The 22,664-nt window shown below is 48.4% G+C and overlaps 1 protein-coding gene across 1 annotated transcript; it reads right to left on the reverse strand.

Moving 5' to 3' along the window:
• Positions 1–759: 759 nt before the first annotated feature.
• On the reverse strand, positions 760–21,111 carry tlr3 (toll-like receptor 3). The gene is made up of 5 exons (XM_055631988.1): positions 20,704–21,111; positions 13,107–13,579; positions 10,366–10,557; positions 6,321–8,173; positions 760–4,538 (listed from the first exon to the last, which is right to left on the reverse strand). The coding sequence occupies exons 2-5, from the start codon at positions 13,539–13,541 to the stop codon at positions 4,310–4,312; spliced, it is 2,709 nt and encodes a 902-aa protein (XP_055487963.1). The 5' UTR covers positions 13,542–13,579; positions 20,704–21,111; the 3' UTR covers positions 760–4,309.
• Between the last annotated feature and the right edge of the window lie 1,553 nt (positions 21,112–22,664).

Below are 22,664 nucleotides of genomic sequence, written 5' to 3' on the forward strand. Positions count from 1 at the left end.
GACCCGAGTAGTAGCGGTCAAATACGGGACAAGGGCAGTCCCGTACGGGACAAACTAATTTAACCCAATATACGGGATGTCCCGGCTAATATGGGACAGTTGGCAACCCTATTCAGCACAGCTGTTGTGGACCAAAGAGCCTACTCCAGCGCTGTACTATTCTATGTTCTACGTAAGTGAAACTATACGGAAATAGTGTCATACCCAATTTGATCAAGACAAAATCCCTGATCATATTTGTGCCAAACTTAGCAATTGGTTTCCTGAAAATCTGCATTTCTTATGAAAATAGCAGAAGAGTTGCCGCCTCACAGCACCAGAGAGCTGGGTTTGATCCTGATGTACGAGTTTGTAGGTTAATTGTCCTCTGTAAATTGCCCCTTATATGGACAATAGGCAATAGGTGCAGGAGTAGGCCATTTGGCCCTTCGAGCCAGCACCGCCATTCAATGTGATCATGGCTGATCATCCCCAATCAGTACCCCGTTCCTGCCTTCTCCCCATATCCACTGACTACGCTAACTTTAAGAGCCCTATCTAGCTCTCTCTTGAAAGTATCCAGAGAACCCAGAGAGGGGGGATACTTGAAGTTAGAGAAATCAATATTCATCAATGATCTATTTGTCAGGCAAATCATCAACAATCGATACATCCTGACTTGCAAAATGAAAGTGTAGCTCATTTTAACTGAATAACTCAATAGGCAAGATAAAATATGTGATTTATTCTTTTTGGAAGACATGCAACAAATAAGCAGTAGACAGTGATTGAATCTTTATTTTTAGTAAAATGAGAAAGCTGGAAAATATATAAAATTAGTGCGGAAAAAAAGCCTCAGAATGCCAATTGTAAGAGTTTGCAACATTTGTTGATCAATCCCGATAACCAAGGAAAAATAAAGGACAGTTACTCTTTGCAATGACAATGTCATGTGATAGGAGTAGAATTAGGCCATTCGGCCCATCAAGTCTACACCGCCATTCAATCATGGCTGATCAATCTCTCCCTCCTAGCCCCATTCTCCTGCCTTCTCCCCATAATCTCTGACACCCGTACTAATCAAGAATCTATCAAGCTCTACCTTAAATATATCCACTGACTTGGCCTCCACAGCCTTCTGTGGCAAAGAATTCCACAGATTCATAACCCTCTGACAAAATAAATTCCTCCTCATCCACTTCCTAAAAGAATGTCCTTTGATACTGAGACAATGATGACCTGTAGACCAAGACTCTCTCACTAGTGGCAATGCGGTACAGATACCCCAGCTTGCACTGGGGGCGAGGAAGTCGATATCATATAACCATATAACAATTATAGCACAGAAACAAGCCATCTTGGCCCTACAAGTCAGTGCCGAACAACTTTTTTTCCCTTAGTCCCACCTGCCTGCACTCATACCATAACCCTCCATTCCCTTCTCATCCATATGCCTATCCAATTTATTTTTAAATGATACCAATGAACCTGCCTCCACCACTTCCACTGGAAGCTCATTCCACACCGCTACCACTCTCTGAGTAAAGAAGTACCCCTCATATTACCCCTAAACTTCTGTCCCTTAATTCTGAAGTCATGTCCTCTTGTTTGAATCTTCCCTATTCTCAAAGGGAAAAGCTTGTCCACATCAACTCTGTCTATCCCTCTCATCATTTTAAAGATCTCTATCGTCCCCCCTTAACCTTCTGCGCTCCAGAGAATAAAGACCTAATTTATTCAACCTATCTCTGTAACTTAGTTGTTGAAATCCAGGCAACATTCTAGTAAATCTCCTCTGTACTCTCTCTATTTTGTTGACATCCTTCCTATAATTGGGCGACCAAAATTGTACACCATACTCCAGATTTGGTCTCACCAATGCCTTGTACAATTTTAACATTACATCCCAGCTTCTATACTATCATCAACATCTTCTCCTGGAACACCCTTATTGAAGCAATGACCAAGAAAGCACACCAACGCCTCTACTTCTGCAGATGGCATAGGAAGCATGGCATGTCCCCTACAACTCTCACCAACTACAGATGCACCATAGAAAACAGTTTATCGGGATGCGTTACAGCTTGGTTTGGGAACAGCTCCAACCAAGACTGGAAGAAATTACAGTGAATTGTGGTTGCAGCCCGGACCATCACACAAACCAATTTCCCTTCCATTGACTCCACTAATACCTCACGCTGCCTTGGCAAGGCCAGCAGCATAATCAAGGATGGGTCGCACCCTGGCCACTCCTCCCCTCTCCCATTGGGTAAAAAGTATGGAATTGTGAAAACGCACACCTCCAGATTCAGGGACAGTTTCTTCCCAGCTGTTATCAGGCAACTGAACCATCCTACCAACAACTAAAGAGCGGTCCTGAACTACTATCTACCTCATTGGTGACCCTCGGGCTATCTTTGATCGGACTTTACTGGCTTTACCTTGCACTAAACGTTATTCCCTTATCATGTATCTATAGAGTGTAAATGGCTTGATTGTAATCAAAAGTTTTTCACTGTACCTCGGTACATGTGACAATAAGCTAAATGGAAGTCTCCATTTGAGTAGATAGATGCAACTTCACAGCCACTCAAGCAGTTTGACACAGTTCAAGACGTTGAAAGATGACTTAATCTGCACCCACCCTATACTTTAACCATTCATCTTCCCCACTGCCTGAGTACCTGAGCTACAGCGTAGGCCATCCTCACAAAGCACTGCAGCAAATAGCCAAAGGGCCTGTTTCCCTGCTGTGTCTCTAAACTAAAGCTAGACTCAACAGACGACTGAATATTTAAAACATGTATTTTCTTTTTGTTGCTTGTCAGTTATCGATACTCTCAATTGAAGCAGTTTCGTTTAGTTTAGTTTAGAGATACAGCGCGGAAACAGGCCCTTTGGCCCATCGGGTCCGCGCCGACCAGCGATCCCCGCACACTAACACTGTCCTACACACACTAGGGACAATTGTTTTTTAGCATTTACAAAGCCAATTAACTTACAAACCTATGCGTCTTTGGAGTGTGGAAGGAAACCGAAGATCCCGGAGAAAACCCACGCAGGTCACAGGGAGAACGTACAAACTCTGTACAGACAGCACCCGTAGTCAGGATCGAACCCGGTCTCTGGCGTTGCATTCGCTGTAAGGCAGCAACTCTACCGCTGTGCCACCGTGACCGCCCAAGATGCTGACAAATACAATTTTATTTTAGGTTTATAACAAGTTCGCAAGTTATAGGAGTAGAATTAGGCCACTCAGCCCATCGAGTCTACTCCGTCATTCAATCATGGCTGACCCCTGACTCCTAATCGGGAATTTGTCTATCTCTGCCTTTAAAAAAGTATCCACTGACTTGGCCCCCACAGCCCTCTGTGGCAGTGAGTTCCACAGATTGACTAAAGAACAATTTAAATATGTTCATTACTGTATTTAATGATACGAGGAACAACACAAAACATATTATTGTTTATTTGGTGGGGTACATGGAATGCAAAGATACATGGAAATATGATGTCATTATCCTTTGCCAAATTGCAAAATGACAAAAAATGGGCAGCACGGTGGTGGTGCAGCGGTAGAGTTGCTGCCTTATGGGCCTGTCCCACTTAGGTGACAGTTTAGGCGATTGCCAGGGACTCATTTTAATGGAATTCACCTACGTCACCTGGTGACAACCTACGACAACACCTACGTCAACCTAGGACAGCAAGAATTGTCGCCACTGTCACCAAAACATTTTCAACGTTGAAAATTTTACAGCAGTCGCCTGTAGTCGCCCAAAAAAAATCGCCTAAAGGGCCTGTCCCACTTTCACGGCCTAATTCACCACCTTCTTTTACTCGTGGACGTGTTTCATCAGGCTAGAAAAACGCCCCGATGCCACGAGTACCTACGACTAGCATCACGACCTACCTACGACTTCCTACGACCTCGTGACGACCATGCTGCGAGTATGAGTCAAGGGCAAACTCGGCAGAGGTCGTGAATTAGGTCGTGAAAGTGGCACAGGCCCTTAAGTGGGACTGGCCCATTACAATTCCAGACACCCGGGGTTCGATCCTGACTATGGGCGCTGTCTGTACGGAGTTCGTACGTTCTCCCCGTGACCTGCGTGGGTTTTCTCCAGGTGCTACGGTTTTTTGTTTTGTAGGTTGATTTGCTTTGGTTTTTAAAAAAAACTCTAAATTGTCCCTAGTGTGTGTAGGTTAGTGCTAGTGTACGGGGTAATCGCTGGGCTTGGTGGGGCCGAAGGGCCAGTTTCCGCGCTGTATCTCTAAAGTCTAAAGTAAAGTTAAACCCATGACCGTGTGTTTGGTACAACTTGTAAAATCACTGCACCTTATTGCTTGAGCCAAGTGCAACCTTAAACTTCTGGTAAAAGGCTGGGATCCGGTCATCCTGCGCTGGCCAGTTCAGAATGCAGCGTGATTTAAACATACCTCTGCGGAGGCAAAGCATCTGGTTCAACTTATAGTCAGGGATGTCTTGCAAAAAGATCAAAACAATGGCATCCCTGCTTTGCTGAATCACCTGCTGCATTGCATGATGCACCTTGAACCTGCAGTCAATGGAGAGAATTCATTAGAGAGAAACTTCTTCAGATGGTATTTACAAACAATAGACAATAGACAATAGGTGGAGGAGTAGGCCGTTCGGCCCTTCGTGCCTGCTGAACAACCGCGCCTCTGACTACCAAGACCAGAACGTGCCCCAGTAGGCCTGACTCGCCCCACAGGCCTTGCCGGGGACTGCGGAGAAGCCAGGCGGGGAGGCCGGTCTGGGCCGAAGGAGCTTCAGGGGTGACGGCGATGGGAGCCTCGGTGACGGCAGCGGGTGCCTCGGCGGCAGCAGTGGGCCTCACCAGCGGCACGAGCCTCGGTGACGGCAGTGGGCCTCACCAGCGGCACGAGCCTCAGCGGCAGCAGTGGGCCTCAGCAGCAGCACGAGCCTCGGCAGCAGCAGTGGGCCACGCCAGCGGCACGGGCCTCGGCGGCAGCAGTGGGCCTCACCAGCGGCACGAGCCTCGGCGGCAGCAGTGGGCCTCACCAGCGGCACGAGCCTCAGCAGCAGCAGTGGGCCTCAGCAGCAGCAGCAGGAGCCTCGGCAGCGACGGGAGCCTCAGCGGCAAAGTGGGCCTCGGCGACCCTTGGGGACAACGTCGGGGGACCTTTGTGAGGGATGGTGGGGACCTAGTGTCGGGGGACCGCCATGGGGGATAGGTGGGAACGGGTATGGGGGAGGGGTGGGGGCACTCTACCTTAGAATCATCTACCAAGGGGATAAGTCTGCGTTCATTCGTTTGTTTGTTTGTTGACTTGTTCCGGTGAAGGTGCTGTGCACACGGCAGCAGGACAACAATTGCTTGTCTATTTCTTTGTGTTATCACTTTTCATTTCACGTTTTCGTGCACCTTGTTGAGTGTTGTGACTGTCGGCAGACCAATTTCCCTCCGGGGATGAATAAAGTTTCATCGAATCATAAGTCTACTCCGCCATTCAATCAAATGGCCGATCTATCTTTCCCTCCTAACTCCATTCTCCTGCCTAAGTGTGCGGGGTGATTGTTGGTCGGCGCGGACTCTGCGGACCGACGGACCCGTTTCCGCACTGTATCTCTAAACAACACCAAACTGTACGCAGTGCTACAAAAAATTCGGCCCAACCAAAGTCTTATGGAGCTGCATTATGACTTCCTCATGCTAATACTCGTCGCCTTGACCAATGAAACCGAGTATACCACATGTACCTTGTACAGCAACAGAGGAACATCCATTACAAATAGAGGTTAATAGCTCATACATCGCATGCCAACATTCCTACCACCTCCCCGAATACTTCTGCCCATCTTTATGGTGTTGAAGTTTTCAGATGGGCACAGGGAAGTGCAGGGAATGGAGGCAGATTAGTTCAGTTTGATCTACACAAGGTGTATAAAATCATGAGGGGAATCGATTGACAAGATGGAGTCTGAAAGTCAGGTTGCAGCACCACTTTGGTGAGGCCGCATTTGGATTATTGCATACAGTTCTGGTCGCCCCATTCCAATAGACAATAGGTGCATGAGGAGGCCATTCGGCCCTTCAACCCAGCACCGCCATTCATTGTGATCATGGCTGATCATCCCCAATCAATAACCCGTGCCTGCCTTCTCCCCATATCCCTTGACTGCACTAGCCCCTAGTGCTCTATCTAACTCTCTCTTAAATCCATCCAGTGATTTAGCCTCCACTGCCCTCTGTGGAGAAAAAGTTTTTTCTCACCTCAGTCTTAAATGGCCTCCCCGTTATTCTAAGACTGTGGCCCCTGGTTTTGGACTGGCCCAACATTGGGAATGAGCGTACCTTCTGCACCAGGGATCCGTTAGAAGCTCCCCGGTCATGACGAAGATGATTTTTCTGCTTCGGTTTATGTTGGCCACGATGGACTCCAATTCGGAGACGCCAGCTTCGGAGTCCCTCTCCTCCAGGCAGAAGCGGAACTTAAACTGCTCGTACGTCTCCAGGGGCATCAGGTAGTCGTTGACCCACTCGACGTCGCGCTTGGCGTGGACGATGTAGGCGTCGAACGCAAAGTGGGCGTCCGGGCGGTCTATCTCCTTGAAGCCAAACATCTGGTTGACGGAGACATTCCAGTAGAATTCCAGCCTCCAGCCTTGGAACTGCAGCAGGAGCACGCTGACCAGGAAGACTAAGATGACACTGCTGCTGATGATGAAGGCCCCCTTGAAAGGGACAGCGTCCTTGCAGGGAGAGGTGTCAAAAGACGCGACGCTGCTGTTGTGGTAGCTCAGGGGGGTGTTGCAGATGTATTGGGTGTCCATCCCAGGGATGCTACTGTTGGTGCTATTGACCCAAGTCACGAACCAGGCAATGCTTGCACACGTACAATCGAAAGGGTTCGACCCCATGTAGAGGGCCGTCAAATTGCGAAACACCTGGCCGAAAACGTCCCTCGAGACGGAGGTGACGAGGTTCTTCCGCAAGTGCAGGGACTTGAGTGACTCGATATCGTCAAACACGTGGTCCGGGAGGAAGTTGATGTTGTTCAAACTTAAATCGAGCGTCTCCAGCTTGACCAAGCCCTGGAAAGCTCTGGGTGGAACCTCATCCAGTCCGCTGGATTGCATGTCGAGCATCCGCAGATCCGCCAAACCACTGAGGTACAGGACAGGTCCGCCTGGGTTGGAACTCTTCCAGAGTCGGGCCAAGTTATTGTGCTGCAGCTTTAGTACCTGAAGCCGCACGAGCCCCAGGAAAACATCTCGATCCACGTTCGCCAAGTTGTTGTTGCTGAGGTCGAGGACGGTGAGATTTCGAAGAGGCCGGAAGGGCGACGGCTGGAGACTCAAGGTGGCCACCCTGGACTTGCTGAGCATCAAGGCCCGAATGGAAGGGACGTGAATGAATGAGGAGGATGTGAGAGTCAGTTTGTAGTTGTACGAGAGGTATATCTCCTCTATGGAGCTCAGCCCCTGGAATTCCTCTCCGGTGAGGATCTGGGAGATGGAATTGAGGCCCAGGTCCAGTTTCTTCAGCTTATTGAAGCTGGAGAACGCACCCGCCTTCAAGCTTGAGATCTTTGTTCTTGTCAAGTTCAAAATAACGAGTGGAGACTCAGCAAGAGACACCAGCGTTTCATTGCTTATCGTCTTAAAATCCACCTGACAGTTATACAAGCTGAGGTATTGGAGGCTCGTTAAGCCGGAGAAGGTATGCTCCTTGATACCCGCGATGGTGTTGTGTTCCAAATTGAGAGAGACTAGCTTTTTCAACCCTTGGAAGGAGTAGTCTTCAATGCTGGAATGTACTTTGTCTGACATGCCCTGTGCCTTGAGGCTTTTCTGCAGGTTCAGGCTCTTTAAATTGTCCAACCCAGTAAATGTTTCATTGGCAATATGTCCGATGGCGTTGTCTTCGAGATTGAGATACTCCAAGTGGGGCAACCATTGGAACGCTTTGCCCGGCAATCTGGTTAGCCTGTTGTTCGACAAGTCTAGGAACGCCAGCTTAGTTTTCGCTAATCCAGAGAAGGTATTTGCTTCCAATTTCAGGTAGGTGTTCCTCAGAAATAGTGTGGTTATATCTGTTCCCGACAATGCATCACACAGTTGCTTCGTGATATTGGGCTGGAGAGCAACATTGTTCAAAACCACAATGCGTAGGCTCCCAATGCTGCTGAAACACTTAGGTTCAAACTGTTAAAGAGAGGTGAGACAATGGATTAGATCTGTGTCGGAAGGAGCTGCAGATGTTGGTTCGCACCAGGGTGTCGGCAACCTGCGGCCCCCGGGCCGAATGCGGCCCCCAACCCAAAATTATCCGGCCCGCAGGCAGATTCTTTCCCCCCCGTAACCATCCAGCCCGCCGAGCTCTGGCTGCACCGCATCCTGCGCAAAGCCGCCAGCACGGCCCCGCACCTTCTGTCAACACGTTTAAGGAAGAACTGCAGATGCTAGAAAAATCAAAGGTAGACAAAAAATGCTGGAGGAACTCAGCGGGTGCGACATGCAAGGATCGCACAAGGCTGCCTCACCCGCTGAGTTCCTCCAGCATTCTTGTCTACCTTCTGTGAACACGTGATTTGATGCCTGCCATCCGGGGCGTGATGGGGTGGGAGGAGCGGGATCCATGTGTACACGTGATAGATGTGGCCCCGCCATCCACTCACAGACGTGTGTCCCGGCCCCTATGCAGAACAAGGTTGCCCACCCCTGGTTTACACCAAAGGTACACACACAATGAACGGTAGGACTCTGAGCAGAGAGAGCTGGAGTGCAGTTACATCGTTTGCTGAAAGGGTCATCGCTGGTAGATAATGTGGTCAAAAAGGCTTTTGGCACATTGGCCTTAATCAGTCAGAGCATTAGGTGTAAAATGTGTAGGAAGGAAATGCAGATGACCCGGAGCGCGGCCTTGCAGCACCCGGCGCGGGGTTAATGGCCGCGGGACAATTGCCATCGCCCGCCGGGGGCTTTGACTCTGACATCGGGAGGGGAATGGGGAGTGCAGGGGAGAGATAAGTTTTTTTGCCTTCCATCACAGCGAGGAGGAGATGCGCTGTGATGGATGTCTGTGTAAATTGTGTTGTGTCTTGGGTCTTTTTTTTTTCTTGTATGTATGACTGCAGAAACAACATTTCATTTGAACCTCTATGAGGTTCAAGTGACAAATAAATTGTATTGTGTATTGTGTATTGTATTGTGTGTGTGATGAAAGAATGGGCCGACTCGGCTTGTATTCGCTGGAATTTAGAAGGATGAGAGGGCATCTTATAGAAACATACAATTCTTAAGGGATTGGACACGCTGGATGCAGGAAAAATGTTCCCCATGTTGGGGGAGTCCAGAATCAGGGGTCACAGCTTAAGAATAAGGGGTAGGCCATTTAGGACTGAGATGAGGAAACATTTCTTCACCCAGAGAGTTGTGAATCTGTGGAATTCTCAGTGATGGGAGGCAATGGAGGCCAATTCACTGGATGTTTTCAAGAGAGAGTTAGGGCTAATGGAATCAAGGGATAGGGGGGGAAAAGCAGGAAGATGGTACTGATTCTGGATGATCAGCCAAGATCATATTGAATGGCGTTGCTAGCTTGAAGGGCCGAATGGCCTACTCCTGCACCTATTTAAAATGTTTTAGGTCGAGACGTGTCTCGATCTGAAACGTCAGCTATTCCTTTTCTCCAGAGATGCTGCCAAACCCGCTGAGTTACCACAGCCTTTTGTGTCTCTCATTGAGTATAGAAGTTGGGTGTCTCTCATTGAGTATAGACGTTGCAGCTGTATAAGACTTGGTGAGGCCGCACTTGGAGTACGGTTTTCAGTTTCGGGCACAATGTTTTCGATGGTGTTGGGAACCATGTTGTCAAGCTGGAAAGGGTGCAGAGAAGATTTACGAGGATGTTGCCAGGACTCGAGGTGCCAGAGGTATAGGGAGAGGTTGAGTGGCCTAGGACTTTATTCCTTGGAGCGCAGGAGGATGTGGGGTGATCTTATTGAGATGTACAAAATAATGAGGATTAGATCGGGTAAATGCGGAGAGTCTCTCGCCCAGAGTAGGGGAATTGTGAACCAGAGGACATGGGTATAAGGTGAGGAGGGGAAAAGATTTAGCAGGAGCCTGAGGGATAACTTTCTTACTCAAAGCGTGGAGGGTGTACGGAACGAACTGCCGGAGGAAGTAGTTGAAGCAGGTATGATTGCAACATTTAAGAGTAATTTAGACAGGTACATGGATGGGACAGGTTTGGAGCAATATGGGCCAAATACTAGGCAGGTGGGACTAGTGTAGATGGGTTGGACGGTATGGGCAAGTTGGGCCGAAGGGCCTGTTTCTGTGCTGTACGGCTCTAGTTGCGAACCGCTAGTTGCGACCACAAAATACTCTACCTGAGTTAGCTTATTGAAGGACAGGTCCAACTGGTACAATGTGGTGTTGCGAAGGATGGCAAAATCGTTTGGTTTTAACTGCACAATCTTGTTAGCAGACAGCAGGAGGCTTTGCAGCTTTGGTAATTGCAGATCAACTCCGATTCTGGCCGACACCAGCTGATTGTGAGACAGGTCCAGGATTTGCAATCCCTGACAGAGAAACAATATGTGGTTACAACAGAATGGATTTCATCACGTTATATTTCAACCTATTGTACACCGAAAGACATGCAGGTTTGTAGTTTAATTGGCTTGGTATAAATTGTGTAGCTACAATATAAGCTATAAGAGATACAGTGCGGAAACAGTCCATGCCGTTTAAGAATAAGGGGTAAGCCATTTAGAGCGGAGATGAGGAAACATTTTCACACAGAGAGTTGTGTGTCTGTGGAATTCTCTGCCTCAGAGGGCGGTGGAGGCCGGTTACATAGAAAATAGGTGCAGGAGTAGGCCATTCGGCCCTTCGAGCCTGCACCGCCATTCAATATGTTCATGGTTAATCATCCAACTCAGTATCCCGTACCTGCCTTCTCTCCATACCCCCTGATCCCTTAAGCCACTAGGGCCACATTTAACTCCCTCTTAAATATAGCCAATGAACTGGCCTCAACTACATTCTGTGGCAGAGAATTCCAGAGATTCACCACTCTCTGTATGAAAAATGTTTTTCTCATCTCAGTCCTAAAAGATTTCCCCCTTATCCTTAGACTGTGACCCCTTGTTCTGGTTCTCTGGATACTTTCAAGAGAGAGCTAGATCGGGCTCTTAAAAAGATAGCGGAATCGGGATATGGGGAGAAGGCAGGAACGGGGTACTGATTGTGGATGATCAGCCGTGATCACATTGGATGGCGGTGCTGGCTCGAAGGGCCAAATGGCCTACTCCTGCACCTATTGTCTATTGACCGGTGATCCCCGCACACTAACACTAAGCCAATAAACCTACAAACCTGTACGTCTTTGGAGTGTGGAAGAAAACCGAAGAAAAAGAAAACCCACGCAGGTCACGGGGAGAACGTGCAAACTCCGCACAGACAGCACCTGTAGTCAGGATGGAACCTAGTACTCTGGCGCTGTGAGGCAGCAACTCTACTGCCGCGCCACCCTAGACTTGGATAGTTTTCCCCGGAATGTCAGAGTTTGCGTGGACAGTTGATAGACGTATATAAAATTACGGGAGGCATTGATAGGGTAGACATGAATATTTAAGCAGCGGTGGGATATGGATAATGCCCTTCGGCCCACCGTGTCTGCACCGACCAGTAATCCTCGCACATTAACACTATCCCACACACGCCAGGGACAATGTTTACATATACCAAGCCAATTAACCTACAGACCTGTACGCCTTTGGAGTGTGGGAGGAAACCGGAGCACCCGGAGAAAACCCACGCGGGTCACGGGGAGAACGTAAAACTCTGTAGTCGGGATGGAACCCGGGTCTCCGGTGCTGCAAGCGCTGTAAGGCCGCAACTCCACCGCTGCGCCACCATGCCGCCTTGGCATCATGTTCGGCACAGACATCATGGGCCGAAACATAGAAACATAGAAATTAGGTGCAGGAGTAGGCCATTCGGCCCTTCGAGCCTGCACCGCCATTCAATATGATCATGGCTGATCATCCAACTCAGTATCCTGTACCTGCCTTCTCTCCATACCCCCTGAACCCCTTAGCCACAAGGGCCACATCTAACTCCCTCTTAAATATAGCCAATGAACTGCCCTCAACTACCCTCTGTGGCAGAGAGTTCCAGAGATTCACCACCGAAGGGCCCATTCCTATGCTGTACTTTTCTCAGCCAGTCAGGACCTTATTCCCGGGTGGAAATGTTTAACATTACAGGGCATAGTTTTAAGATGAGAGGGGGATAGTTTGTCGGGGATGTGCTTGGCAAGGTTTTTTTTACACTGAGAGTGGTGGGGGCCACAGCATCTGTAGTCAGGATGGAACCCGGGTCTCTGGCACATCTGTACAATTCTACCCCTGTCTAAAATCTCAAGTCTGAATGGGACTGAAGGGATTGTACCGGCAGATGAACCCAAGCAGTCTTTCCAGGTGAGGCAGAGGTTCACCTGCACCTCCTCATATTTCGCTTGGGCAGTTTACATTGGGTATGAACACTGACTTCTCCAATTTCAGGTAGTCCCTGCTTTCTCCTCCCCTTCCCAGCTCTCCCTCAGTCCACTGTCTCCGCCTCTTCCTATCTTCTTCCCGCCCCCCCCACCCTCACATCAGTCTGAAGAAGGGTTTCGACCTGAAACGTAGCCTATTTCCTTCGCTCCATAGATGCTGCCTCACCCGCTGCGTTTCTCCAGCATTTTTTGTCTATTTTCGATTCTCCCAGCATCTGCAGTCCCTTCTTAGACAGATTAACTTGGGGCATCATGTTCGGCACAAACATTATAATAATAATAATAATAATAATCTTATTTATATAGCACATTTTTAGTCAACTTGCATTGACCCCAAAGTGCTTCACATAATTACATTACATTTACACACAGGCAAAGGTGGGTGAAGTGTCTTGCCCCAAGGACACAACGACAGTATGCAGTCCAGGCGGGATTCGAACCGGCTACCTTCCGGTCGCCAGCCGAACACTTGGCCCATTGCGCCATCTGTCGTCCTAAATTGCGGACTGAAGGGCCTGTGACTGTACTGTGATCTAGATGCTAAACAGCTGAAGGGTGTATTATTACCTGAAGGCCACCAAAAACATCAGCGGCGATCAGCTTGATTCTGTTGTACTGCAAGTACAATTCAGTCAGGTTTCTGCAGGTGGAGAAACATCGTGCGGGGAGCGTGGATAGCTGGTTGTGTTCCAGAGCGAGCACGTCCAAGAAGGGCAGGGCTTGGCAGAGGCTCCCGTCGATCTTGGGGATGACATTGTAGCCGACACGCAGGATGCGAAGCCTGGTGTACCTGGCCAACACGGAGCTGGGCAGGCGCTTCAGCTGGTTGTGGGAGAGGTTGATTTCGGTGAGGTTGACAGGCAGGTCCGGAGGGACCGCAGACAGCTTCAGGTGACTGCAATCAGCGGTCAGCTCCTTTATCTTACATTGGCTTTCACAGGCGATGGTGCTGAAACACGAGACAGCGAGGCCCATCCACAAAGCCAATGCTTGGAAACACATCTTCACCTGCCGGGGTGGGGAACCTTCAGCATGGCACTCTACAGAAATGAAATGGAGACAGTTAGCTCAGAGATGGACACAAAACGCTGGAGTAAACTCAGCGGGACAGGCAGCATCTCCGGAGAGAAGGAATGGGTGGCGTTTTGGGGTCAACGACCCTTCTCCGGAGTCTGACGTTGAGTCTCGACCAGAAACGTCACCCCTTCCTTCTCTCCAGAGATGCTGCCCGTCCCGTTGAGTTACTCCAGCATTTTGTATCTATCTTCGGTGTAAACACAGCATCATCAGTTCCTCCCCACACAGTTAGCTCAGAGATTCGGTTTAGTTTATTGTCACGTGTACCGAGGTTACAGTGGAAAGCTTTTTGTTGCGTGCGTGCTAACCAGTCAGCGGAAAGACATCAACCCGTACATTGTGAAAGCTGCTGGGAAGGAGGGACCCCATGTTGTGGGGGGGGGGGGGGGGGGGGGGTGGTGGTGGGGGGGGGGGGCGGAGGTGGGGGGGGGGGGTTGGTGGGGGGGGGATTGCTCCCATGTGCAGAGGCAGGCTGTAGATAGGGACTATTCAGTGAACTTTGGTACTCTTTCGGTGCCAGAAACATGGCGGCACTTGTGTACTGCCCAGGTGAGGTCTGCTGTGTGATTTTACCGGGTGGTACGCAAGAACAAAGCATTTCACTGTATCTCGGTACCTCTGACACCAAAGTATCATTGAATGAGGCAGCATCTCTGGAGCGAAGGAAATAGGCAACGTTTCGGGTCGAAACCCTTCTTCATTTCTGAAGAAGGGTTTCGACCCGAAACGTTGCCTATTTCCTTCGCTCCATCGATGCTGCCTCATCCGCTGAGTTCCCCCAGCATTTTTGTCTACCTTCGATTTTCCAGCATCTGCAGTTCCTTCTCAAACGTAGTATCATTGAAGCTTTGAATCACTGGCTCCATCCTACACACCAAGGGGAATTTACAGAAGCCAATTAACCTACAAACCTGCACGACTATGGAGTGTGGGAGGAAAACCGGAGCACCCGGAGAAAACCCACGCAAGGTCACGGGGAGAACGTACAAACTCCGTACAGACAGCGCCCCGTAGTCAGGATTGAAACCGGGTCTCTGGTGCTGTCAGGTAACGACTCTACCGCTGCGCCACCGTGCCGCCCACAATTAGTATCCCCGTATCTGCTCAAATTCTGCTGACGTCTGATAAAGTGAGGTGCTGCAGTATAAGGTTTTAATGAAAGTGCGGTTCACAGACTCGCCAGCCGCCTGCCACTGTTGCGGGCTGGAAGAGTCTGTGTACCACGTGTACATGGAGTGTGTGAGGCTGCTGCCCCTGTTCCAATAGCTAAAGGGCTGCCCCTTGCCTTCTGGCTGCACTTCACACCCACCATCCTCATCTTTGTACACCCTGTGCGTAGGGTAGAGGGTAGGGCTGAAGATGTCCTGGTTGGGTTGCTCCTGGGCCTGGCCAAGCTGGCCATCAGCGAGTCACATTGCCAGGCAGTGGAGGGCTCTACCCGAGCCGGCTGCCCGCCCCTTTTCCGGGGATACGTCCGTGCCCAGGTGGGGTTAGTGAGAGGCTACGCGCTGCCCACGGGCACCCTGGGGGATTTCCGGGACCGCTGGGCACCGCGGGGGGTTGAATGCATCGTTGACAAGGATTGTAACGAGCCTGTCCCACTGCGGCAAACTAATCTGTGAGTTTAGAAGAGTTTGCACTCGACTCAACTCGCAGCATGGTCGACAGGTGGTCCTAGGAGGTGACTGGAACGCTCCTTCATGCTCGAGGGAAGTTCCTGCATGCTCGCGGCCTCAGTTTGTTCGAGGAAAAAAATTTCAGCATGTTGAATAAATTTTCCGCTAGTAAATATTGGTCGGTATGGTTCTTTTGAACTCGTAGCGCAGTGGAGTGGGGTTGCTATGTAGTTACAGGCAGTCGAGGGCAGCCGTAGGCAATCTCCTTTGCTGACCGGGCATTTGAATTGGCTCATTGGAGTTTTCAGAACCAAGGAAAACCGATAGATAGGTAAAATGCCTGCTAAACTTTATTAAAAGTTGTCTGGCTTCTTAAAAGTGTCTCCACTCCTGCTCCCCCCCGCACTCTCTAAAGGAGTTACTATAACTGTGCCAGCCGTCTTTTACCTTCCTGTTCATCGCGGGTGTGAATTTCAGACAGCGCTCCCCCGCTTTCCCTGGCCCCCGGCTTTGCGATGCGTTTGTGTGTGCGCGGTCGGTCGATCCGGCTCGTGGTTTCATCGCTGACGGTTGATCCAGCTCGGGGTTTTTCAGGCGAGTGCCCTCGAGCATGAAGGTCGAAGACAGTCGCTGAAAAGTCGCGTTAGTGGGACAGGCCCATTACATAATTGCATCGTCGTTTGTTTGGTATATTTAATTGTCTTGTGTTATGGTGGTGGGTTCCATTTTGTTTTATTGTATTATAAATATTATTTTTAATAATTGAATAAACATTTTGATACATTTTGTGAAAGGGCACACCTTCAGTCAATGTATGACCTCAGAACTTACACAGTGGTGGAGCTGGGGGAGCCTCTGACTGGCATTTAGTTTAGTTTAGAGATGCAGCGAATAAACAGGCACTTCAGCCAACCGGGTCTGCACTGACCAACAATCCCCGCACATTAACACCATCCCACACACACAGCGGATCGTTTTACATTTTATACCAAGTCAATTAAACTACAAACTTGTATGTATTATGGAGTGGGAGGAAACCGAAGATCTTGCGGTCATGGAGAGAAAGTACAAACTCCGTATAGACAGCACCCGTGGCCAGGTTTAGTGGCATATGGGCCAAACGCAGGCTTGTGGGACTAATGTAGGTGTGGCATGATGGTTGGCGTGGGCAGGTAGGACTGTAGGGCCTGTTTCCATGCTGAAGTAAGTAAGTACATTTATTGGCCAAGTATTCACATACAAGGAATTTGCCTTGGTGCTCTGCCCACAAGTAACAACATGACATACAATGACAGTTACGAATGGCTCTATGTATTAAATTAATGGGAAGTATATAAAGGGATATGTATCTCCACTGGGATAACTGAAGTCTGGCACTGAATTCAGTTTCAGTTTAGTTCTGGTTTATTGTCATGTGTACCGAGGTACAGTGAAAAGCTTTGGTCGTGTGCTATTCAGTCAGCAGAAAGACAATACGTGATTACAATCGAGACATTCCCAGTGTACGAATGATCGCTGTTCCTTGCCGAAAGGCTGTGGCCGAGATGCAGCCCAGCGCCACTGGAGTGCGGAGCTAATCAACGGCCACTGAACCTGCTGCCAGCAGTAACAAGACTTAACAATATCGGCAACAGTGTGTTTCAACAGATTAGCAAAACAGTGCAGCAGGGATAGTACAGTATGTGTGGCACGGTGGTGCAGCGGTAGAGTTGCTGCCTCATAGCGCCAGAGACCCGGGTTTGATCACTTCATTTCACTTTCATTTCATTTTCATTTCATTCCAAGTCAAATTCATTTCACTTGCACTGCAACTGCATCGTTCCAAACCAGCGCGTTCCACAAAATCCCACTCGCAAGATGATTTAAATGGCCATTAATTTACAGCAATTCCTTAACACTAAATTCCTTACATTTAGCCTATAAATTTATGACAATGAGATTTTAAAATCATGTTATATTGAGAATTCTTGTGTGAATGGTATTTGGACATTTAGGCTATTTAAAAATGTAAATCTTTTCTTAAGAAATGGATAGATGTTTAGATCTAGTAATTGAAATTTGGAATTAGCTACAATTGGGTAACTAACTAATTATATGCTTTAATTTCAGATCATCCAAGTAAGATTGTTTCATATTTGTTTCAGAATGCTTCAATCTATAATAACTGAAAATTTATTCCAGTTCTCTTAATTTTTATTAAAGTTATGGCCATTTGACTGTCCTTGATCACAGCTTTTGTGTTAAGTCAATGGAAAATCAATAGGGAACAAGATGCTAATTTCCTAGTATGAAAATGGCCATAACTTTGTTAATACTGAAGATATGAAAGTGAATTAGGTGTCAAATTAAACTTATTTTTATGCTTTATCTGATGGGATAAATTGCAAACTTGATTTTTAAAATCTCAAAATTTTGTAACATTGCTACAAACAGTAGACTCACCGGATGTATGAGTTTGAGTTTAGTTTGTCACGCGTACCGAGGTACAGTGGGAAGCTTTTGTTGCGCGCTATCCAGTCAGTGGAAAGACAACACGTGCTTAATGTGTGGGAAGGAACTGCAGATGCTGGTTTACACCAAAGATGGGTACAACATGCTGGAGTAACTCAGCGGGACAGGCAGCATCTCTGGGGAGAAGGAACGGGTGACAATTCGGACTGAGACCCTTCCTCATAGTGAGAGTCGGGGGAGAGGAGAACTAGAGATATGAAAGGATACAAAGAGCATGTAAGGTTTGAAAGGGACAGATAAAAGTAGACGATGAGCATGGAAATGTAGAATGGTTCAGTGTTAGTGGAGGGGAAGGTGACAACGAGGCAGACAAACAGTAATATTTAATCAGGAGGACGGTGGAACTAGTCTGAGAACTAGGGTGGGGGAGGGATGGAGAGAGAGGGAAAGCAAGGGTTACTTGAAGTTAGAGAAGTCAATGTTCATACCGCTGGGGTGTAAGCTGCCCAAGCAAAGTATGAGGTGCTGTTCCTCCAATTTGCGCTGGGCCTCACTCTGACCATGGAGGAGGCCCAGGACAGAAAGGTCAATGTAGGGATGGGAGGGGGGGGAGTGTTTAGCAGCCGGGAGGTCGAGTAGGTCAAGATGGACAACCCAGCATTTTGTGTCTATCTTCAACAATACATGCCTATCGTTCTGCAGGCTGTGCCAATAAACGGCCACTTCATGTTCATGCAGGATGGGAGCAGAATTAGGCCATTCGGCCCATCAAGTCTGCTCAAGTCAAGTCAAGTCCACTTTATTTGTCATTGAGTTGAATGATCAGCCATGATCATATTGAATGGCGGTGCAGGCTCGAAGGGCCAAATGGCCTACTCCTGCACCTATTTTCTATGTTTCTATACACCTACAAGATGTGTAGTGAAATGAAAGTGGCAATGCCTGCGGATTGTGCAAAAACTACAGAAGAGAATATAACAGAATCAGTATTTACATGTTAGAAAATAATTTTTCACAAAAGACACAACACAACAGTAAATTAGTCCCAGGTGAGATAAGAGTTTACCGTCCCAATGGCCTGTGGGAAGAAACTTCGTCTCATCTCTGTTTTCACAGCGTGACAGTGGAGGAGTTTGCCTGACCGTAGCAGCTGGAACAGTCCGTTGCTGGGGTGGTAGTGGTCCCCCATAATGTTGCTGGCACTGGATCAATAGACAATAGACAATAGGTGCAGGAGTAGGCCATTTGGCCCTTCATGCCAGCACCGCCATTCAATGTGATATGGTGATAATGGCTGATCTCCCCATATCCCCTGGCTCCGCTATTTTTAAGAGCCCTATCTAGCTCAGGTTCTGCACCTCCTGGTGTATTGGTCCTGCAGGGGGGGGGGGGGGGGGGGGGGGGGGGGGCGATAGTGCGTTCGAGTGGTTCCCATACTCTCTGCAGAGCCTTCCTGTCCTGGACAGAGCAGTTCCCAAACCAGTTTGTGATGTTGCAGGATAAGATGCTTTCTACTGCCCCAGAGTAGAAGCACTGAAGGATCCTCAGAGCGACTCAAGTCAGAGAGATTCAATCATGGCTGATCTATCTCTTCCTCATAACCCCATTCTCCTGCCTTCTCCCCATAAACCCTGACACCTGTACTAATTAAGAATCTATCTATCTCTGCCTTTAAAATACCCATTGACTTGACACTTCACCAGCACCACCCACCTCTGACAAGACCCGAACACCAGGCAGGCCATGGTGGAACTGGTGAGGTTGATCCAATTGTTCCAAAGTTAACAATCACCCACAAGATTCGCCTTTAGTTTTAGTTTAGAGATACAGCGCAGAAACAGGCCCTTCGGCCCACCAAGTCCGCGCCGACCAGCGATCCCCGCACACTAACACTATCCTGCACACACTAGGGACAATTTACAATTTTTTTTAAACTGTTTTTGGAGTGGGGGAGGATACTTGAGCCACCCAGTGAAAACCCAGGCAGGTCACGGGGAGAAGGTACAAACTCCGTACAGACAGCACCCGTAGTCAGGATGGAACCTGGGTCTCTGGAGCTGTGAGGCAGCAACTCTACCGCTGCGCCACCGTGCCACCCTGCCACCCCAAAATGACTTTTAGCTGAATTTAGCTTTTTGTTGACCACAACAAATAAACAATCTCTTTCAATTTTACTTGTGCTGGGAATGAAGGGACATGGGTCACGTATAGGCTGAGGGGATTATTTATCTTGGCAACAGATGCAGCACAGGCTATGTGGGCCGTAACCTTTGCTATGTTCAAAACACCTCTGCTACCGAACTTTATACATTTCCAGCTACTTCTAAGCTGATCTTCATATCCAAAATGTAATAGAAGGGAACTGCAGATGCTGGTTTATACCCAGAATGGACACAAAGTGCTGGAGTAACTCAGCGGGTCAGGCAACATCTGTGGAGAACATGGATAGGTGACGTTTCACAGAGTGCTGGAGTAACTCAGCGGGTCAGGCAGCATCTGTGGAGAACATGGATAGGTGACGTTTCACAGAGTGCTGGAGTAACTCAGCAGGTCAGGCAGCATCTCTGGCGATATATTGGGACAGAACCTTCAGTCTGAAGAAGGGTCCCTACCCGAAACGTCTCCTATCCATTTCCCCCACAGATGCTGCCTGACCCACTGAGTCACTCCAGCACTTTATGTCAGATATAAACCAGCATCAGCAGTTCCTTCCCGCTGCCCGACCCGCTGACTTACTCCAGCATTTTATGTCAGATCTTCAGAAATCTCTAAACTATAAAAAAGAAGAAAAATGCTGCCTTGTCCAGCATTTTATGTCAGATCTTCAGAAATCTCTAAACTATAAAAAAGAAGAAAAATGCTGCCTGATCCGCTGAGTTACTCCAGCATCTTTGGTGTAAACCAGCATCCACCACATCCAGTTTAAATTCCGTTTGGAATATTTTGGAGGACCAGGAAACCAAGAAAAGCATCTGCTGTTCCTTTAAAAAAGAAATCACAATGAATTGATAATTCTGTACCTCCCCTGCTAATTGTTGCTCCAATAATCCATGGCGGCCTGAAGTATTAGGGCCGGATGCACTGAACGTTGGAAGTTGTGTGTTACACTCATCATGGTGCCGGGACTCCAGCGTTGGTCGGTGTTCAGCCTCGCCTCCCCTCTGCACAGCCAGAGGTGCGAACGGCGGGGTCCAGCAGCGAGCGAGCGAGAGAGCAAGCGAGGGACGGGGCAGGTTTACTTACACGGGCAACAGCTTGTGTGTCCGGGGCAGTTTCACTTCCGTGGAAGCAGGCGAACTCTGCACCCTGTAGGCTCTGGAAAAAAAAGCTGGCACTCAAAGATCACTTGTTGTGCAGAGTCTAATGCAGGACGTCGTCAGACAGAGAGAGAGAGAGAGCACAGCACAGCCGGAATAAACGACACAGCAGCAAAGACAAGGCTCCACGCTCAGTCTGCAACGCAGGTACACAAAAATGCTGGAGGAACTCAGCGGGTGCTGCAGCATCTATGGAGCGAAGGAGATAGGCAACGTTTCGGGTCGAACCCCTTCTTCAGACTGATGTTTCTCCAGCATTTTTGTGTACCTTCGATTTTCCAGCATCTGCAGTTCCTTCTTAAACACTCAGTCTGCAACGCGTCAGTTCTGCAGTGCTTGGGGGAGATGAAGGATGGGGAATTGGTAAGATGTAGGGGTAGTTTGGTGGAGGAGAGAGAGGGGATATTTTTTCATAGACTATTCTTTCAGTGCATCACGAGTGGATTAGTTTTTCTTTTTGCACACGATGCTCACTAACAAAAGCTTTCTTTGATTAACAATTAGAAACATAGAAAATACGTGCAGAGGCCCTTCGAGCCAGCACCGCCATTCATTGTGATCATGGCTGATCGTCCCCAATCAATAACCTGTGCCTGCCTTCTCCCCATATCCCTTGATTCCACTAGCCCCTAGAGCACTATCTAACTCTCTGAAATCCATCCAATGATTTGGCCTCCAATGCCCTCTGTGGCAGGAAATTCCACAAATTCTCAACTCTCTGGGTGAAAACGTTTTTTTTCACCTCAGTTTTAAATGGCCTCCCCTTTATTCTAAAACAGTGGCCCCTGGTTCTGGACTCGCCCAACATTGGGAACATTTTTCCTGCATCTAGCTTGTCCAGTCCTTTTATAATTTTATATGTTTCTATTAGATTCCCCATCATCCTTCTAAACTCCAGTGAATACAAGCCTAGTCTATTAAATCTTTCCTTATATGACAGTCCCGCCATCCCAGGGATCAATCTCGTGAACCTGCGCTGCACTGCCTCAATCACAAGCATTATTCTTCTGACCATTTTATGTCTATGGAATTTGTGTTCCCTTCTCCACTTCGACTTTTCGTCCCACGTCAATTGTGTCAATGAGAAGCCAGTAGATGCTCACCACAAATATTTATTCATTGCACTTGTGTAGGCCGTTGATTAGTTTTCTGTGGCTAGGGTGTCAAACATTAATTTTGTTTCAGAGTTGAAAGGGTCTCGACCCAAAACGTCACCCATTCCTTGCCCACCAGAGATGCTGCCTGTCCCGCTGAGTCACTCCAGCATTTTGTGTCTCTCTTATTAGGCTCCAGGCGATCCTCGCCACTGCCTGGTGTATTTATAGAAAGAGGTGCAGGAAGGAACTGCCAGATGCTGGTTTACACACCGAAGACAGACACAAAATGTTGGAGTAACTCAGCGGGACAGGCAGCATCTCTGGAGAGAAGGAACGGGTGTCAGTTCGGGTCGAGACCCTTCTTCGGACTGAGAGTCAGGGGAAAAGGGAAACGAGAGGTACAGACGGCGATGTGGAGCGATGTAGAACAAATGAATGCAAGATCAGCAAAAAAGTAACGGAGATCAAGGAGAGGTGGAGCCCACAATGGTCCATTGTTGGCTGGGTGGAAGGTGAAAACGTGTTATCCCGACAAAGAAACTCAGCAGGTAGACAAAAATGCTGGAG

Source organism: Leucoraja erinacea, chromosome 3 (genome assembly GCF_028641065.1).
Source record: "Leucoraja erinacea ecotype New England chromosome 3, Leri_hhj_1, whole genome shotgun sequence".
NCBI classification, from domain to species: domain Eukaryota; kingdom Metazoa; phylum Chordata; class Chondrichthyes; order Rajiformes; family Rajidae; genus Leucoraja; species Leucoraja erinaceus.

Bases quoted from the DNA above. Each gene is read 5' to 3' on its own strand.
- tlr3 (XM_055631988.1), bottom strand. From the start codon at position 13,541: ATGTGTTTCCAAGCATTGGCTTTGTGGATGGGCCTCGCTGTCTCGTGT. The intron at 10,558-13,106 runs GTAATAATACAC...TTTCTCTGTCAG, and splicing joins ATGTTTTTGGTGGCCTTCAG to GGATTGCAAATCCTGGACCT. The intron at 8,174-10,365 runs GTAGAGTATTTT...TCTCTTTAACAG, and splicing joins CCTTCAATAAGCTAACTCAG to TTTGAACCTAAGTGTTTCAG.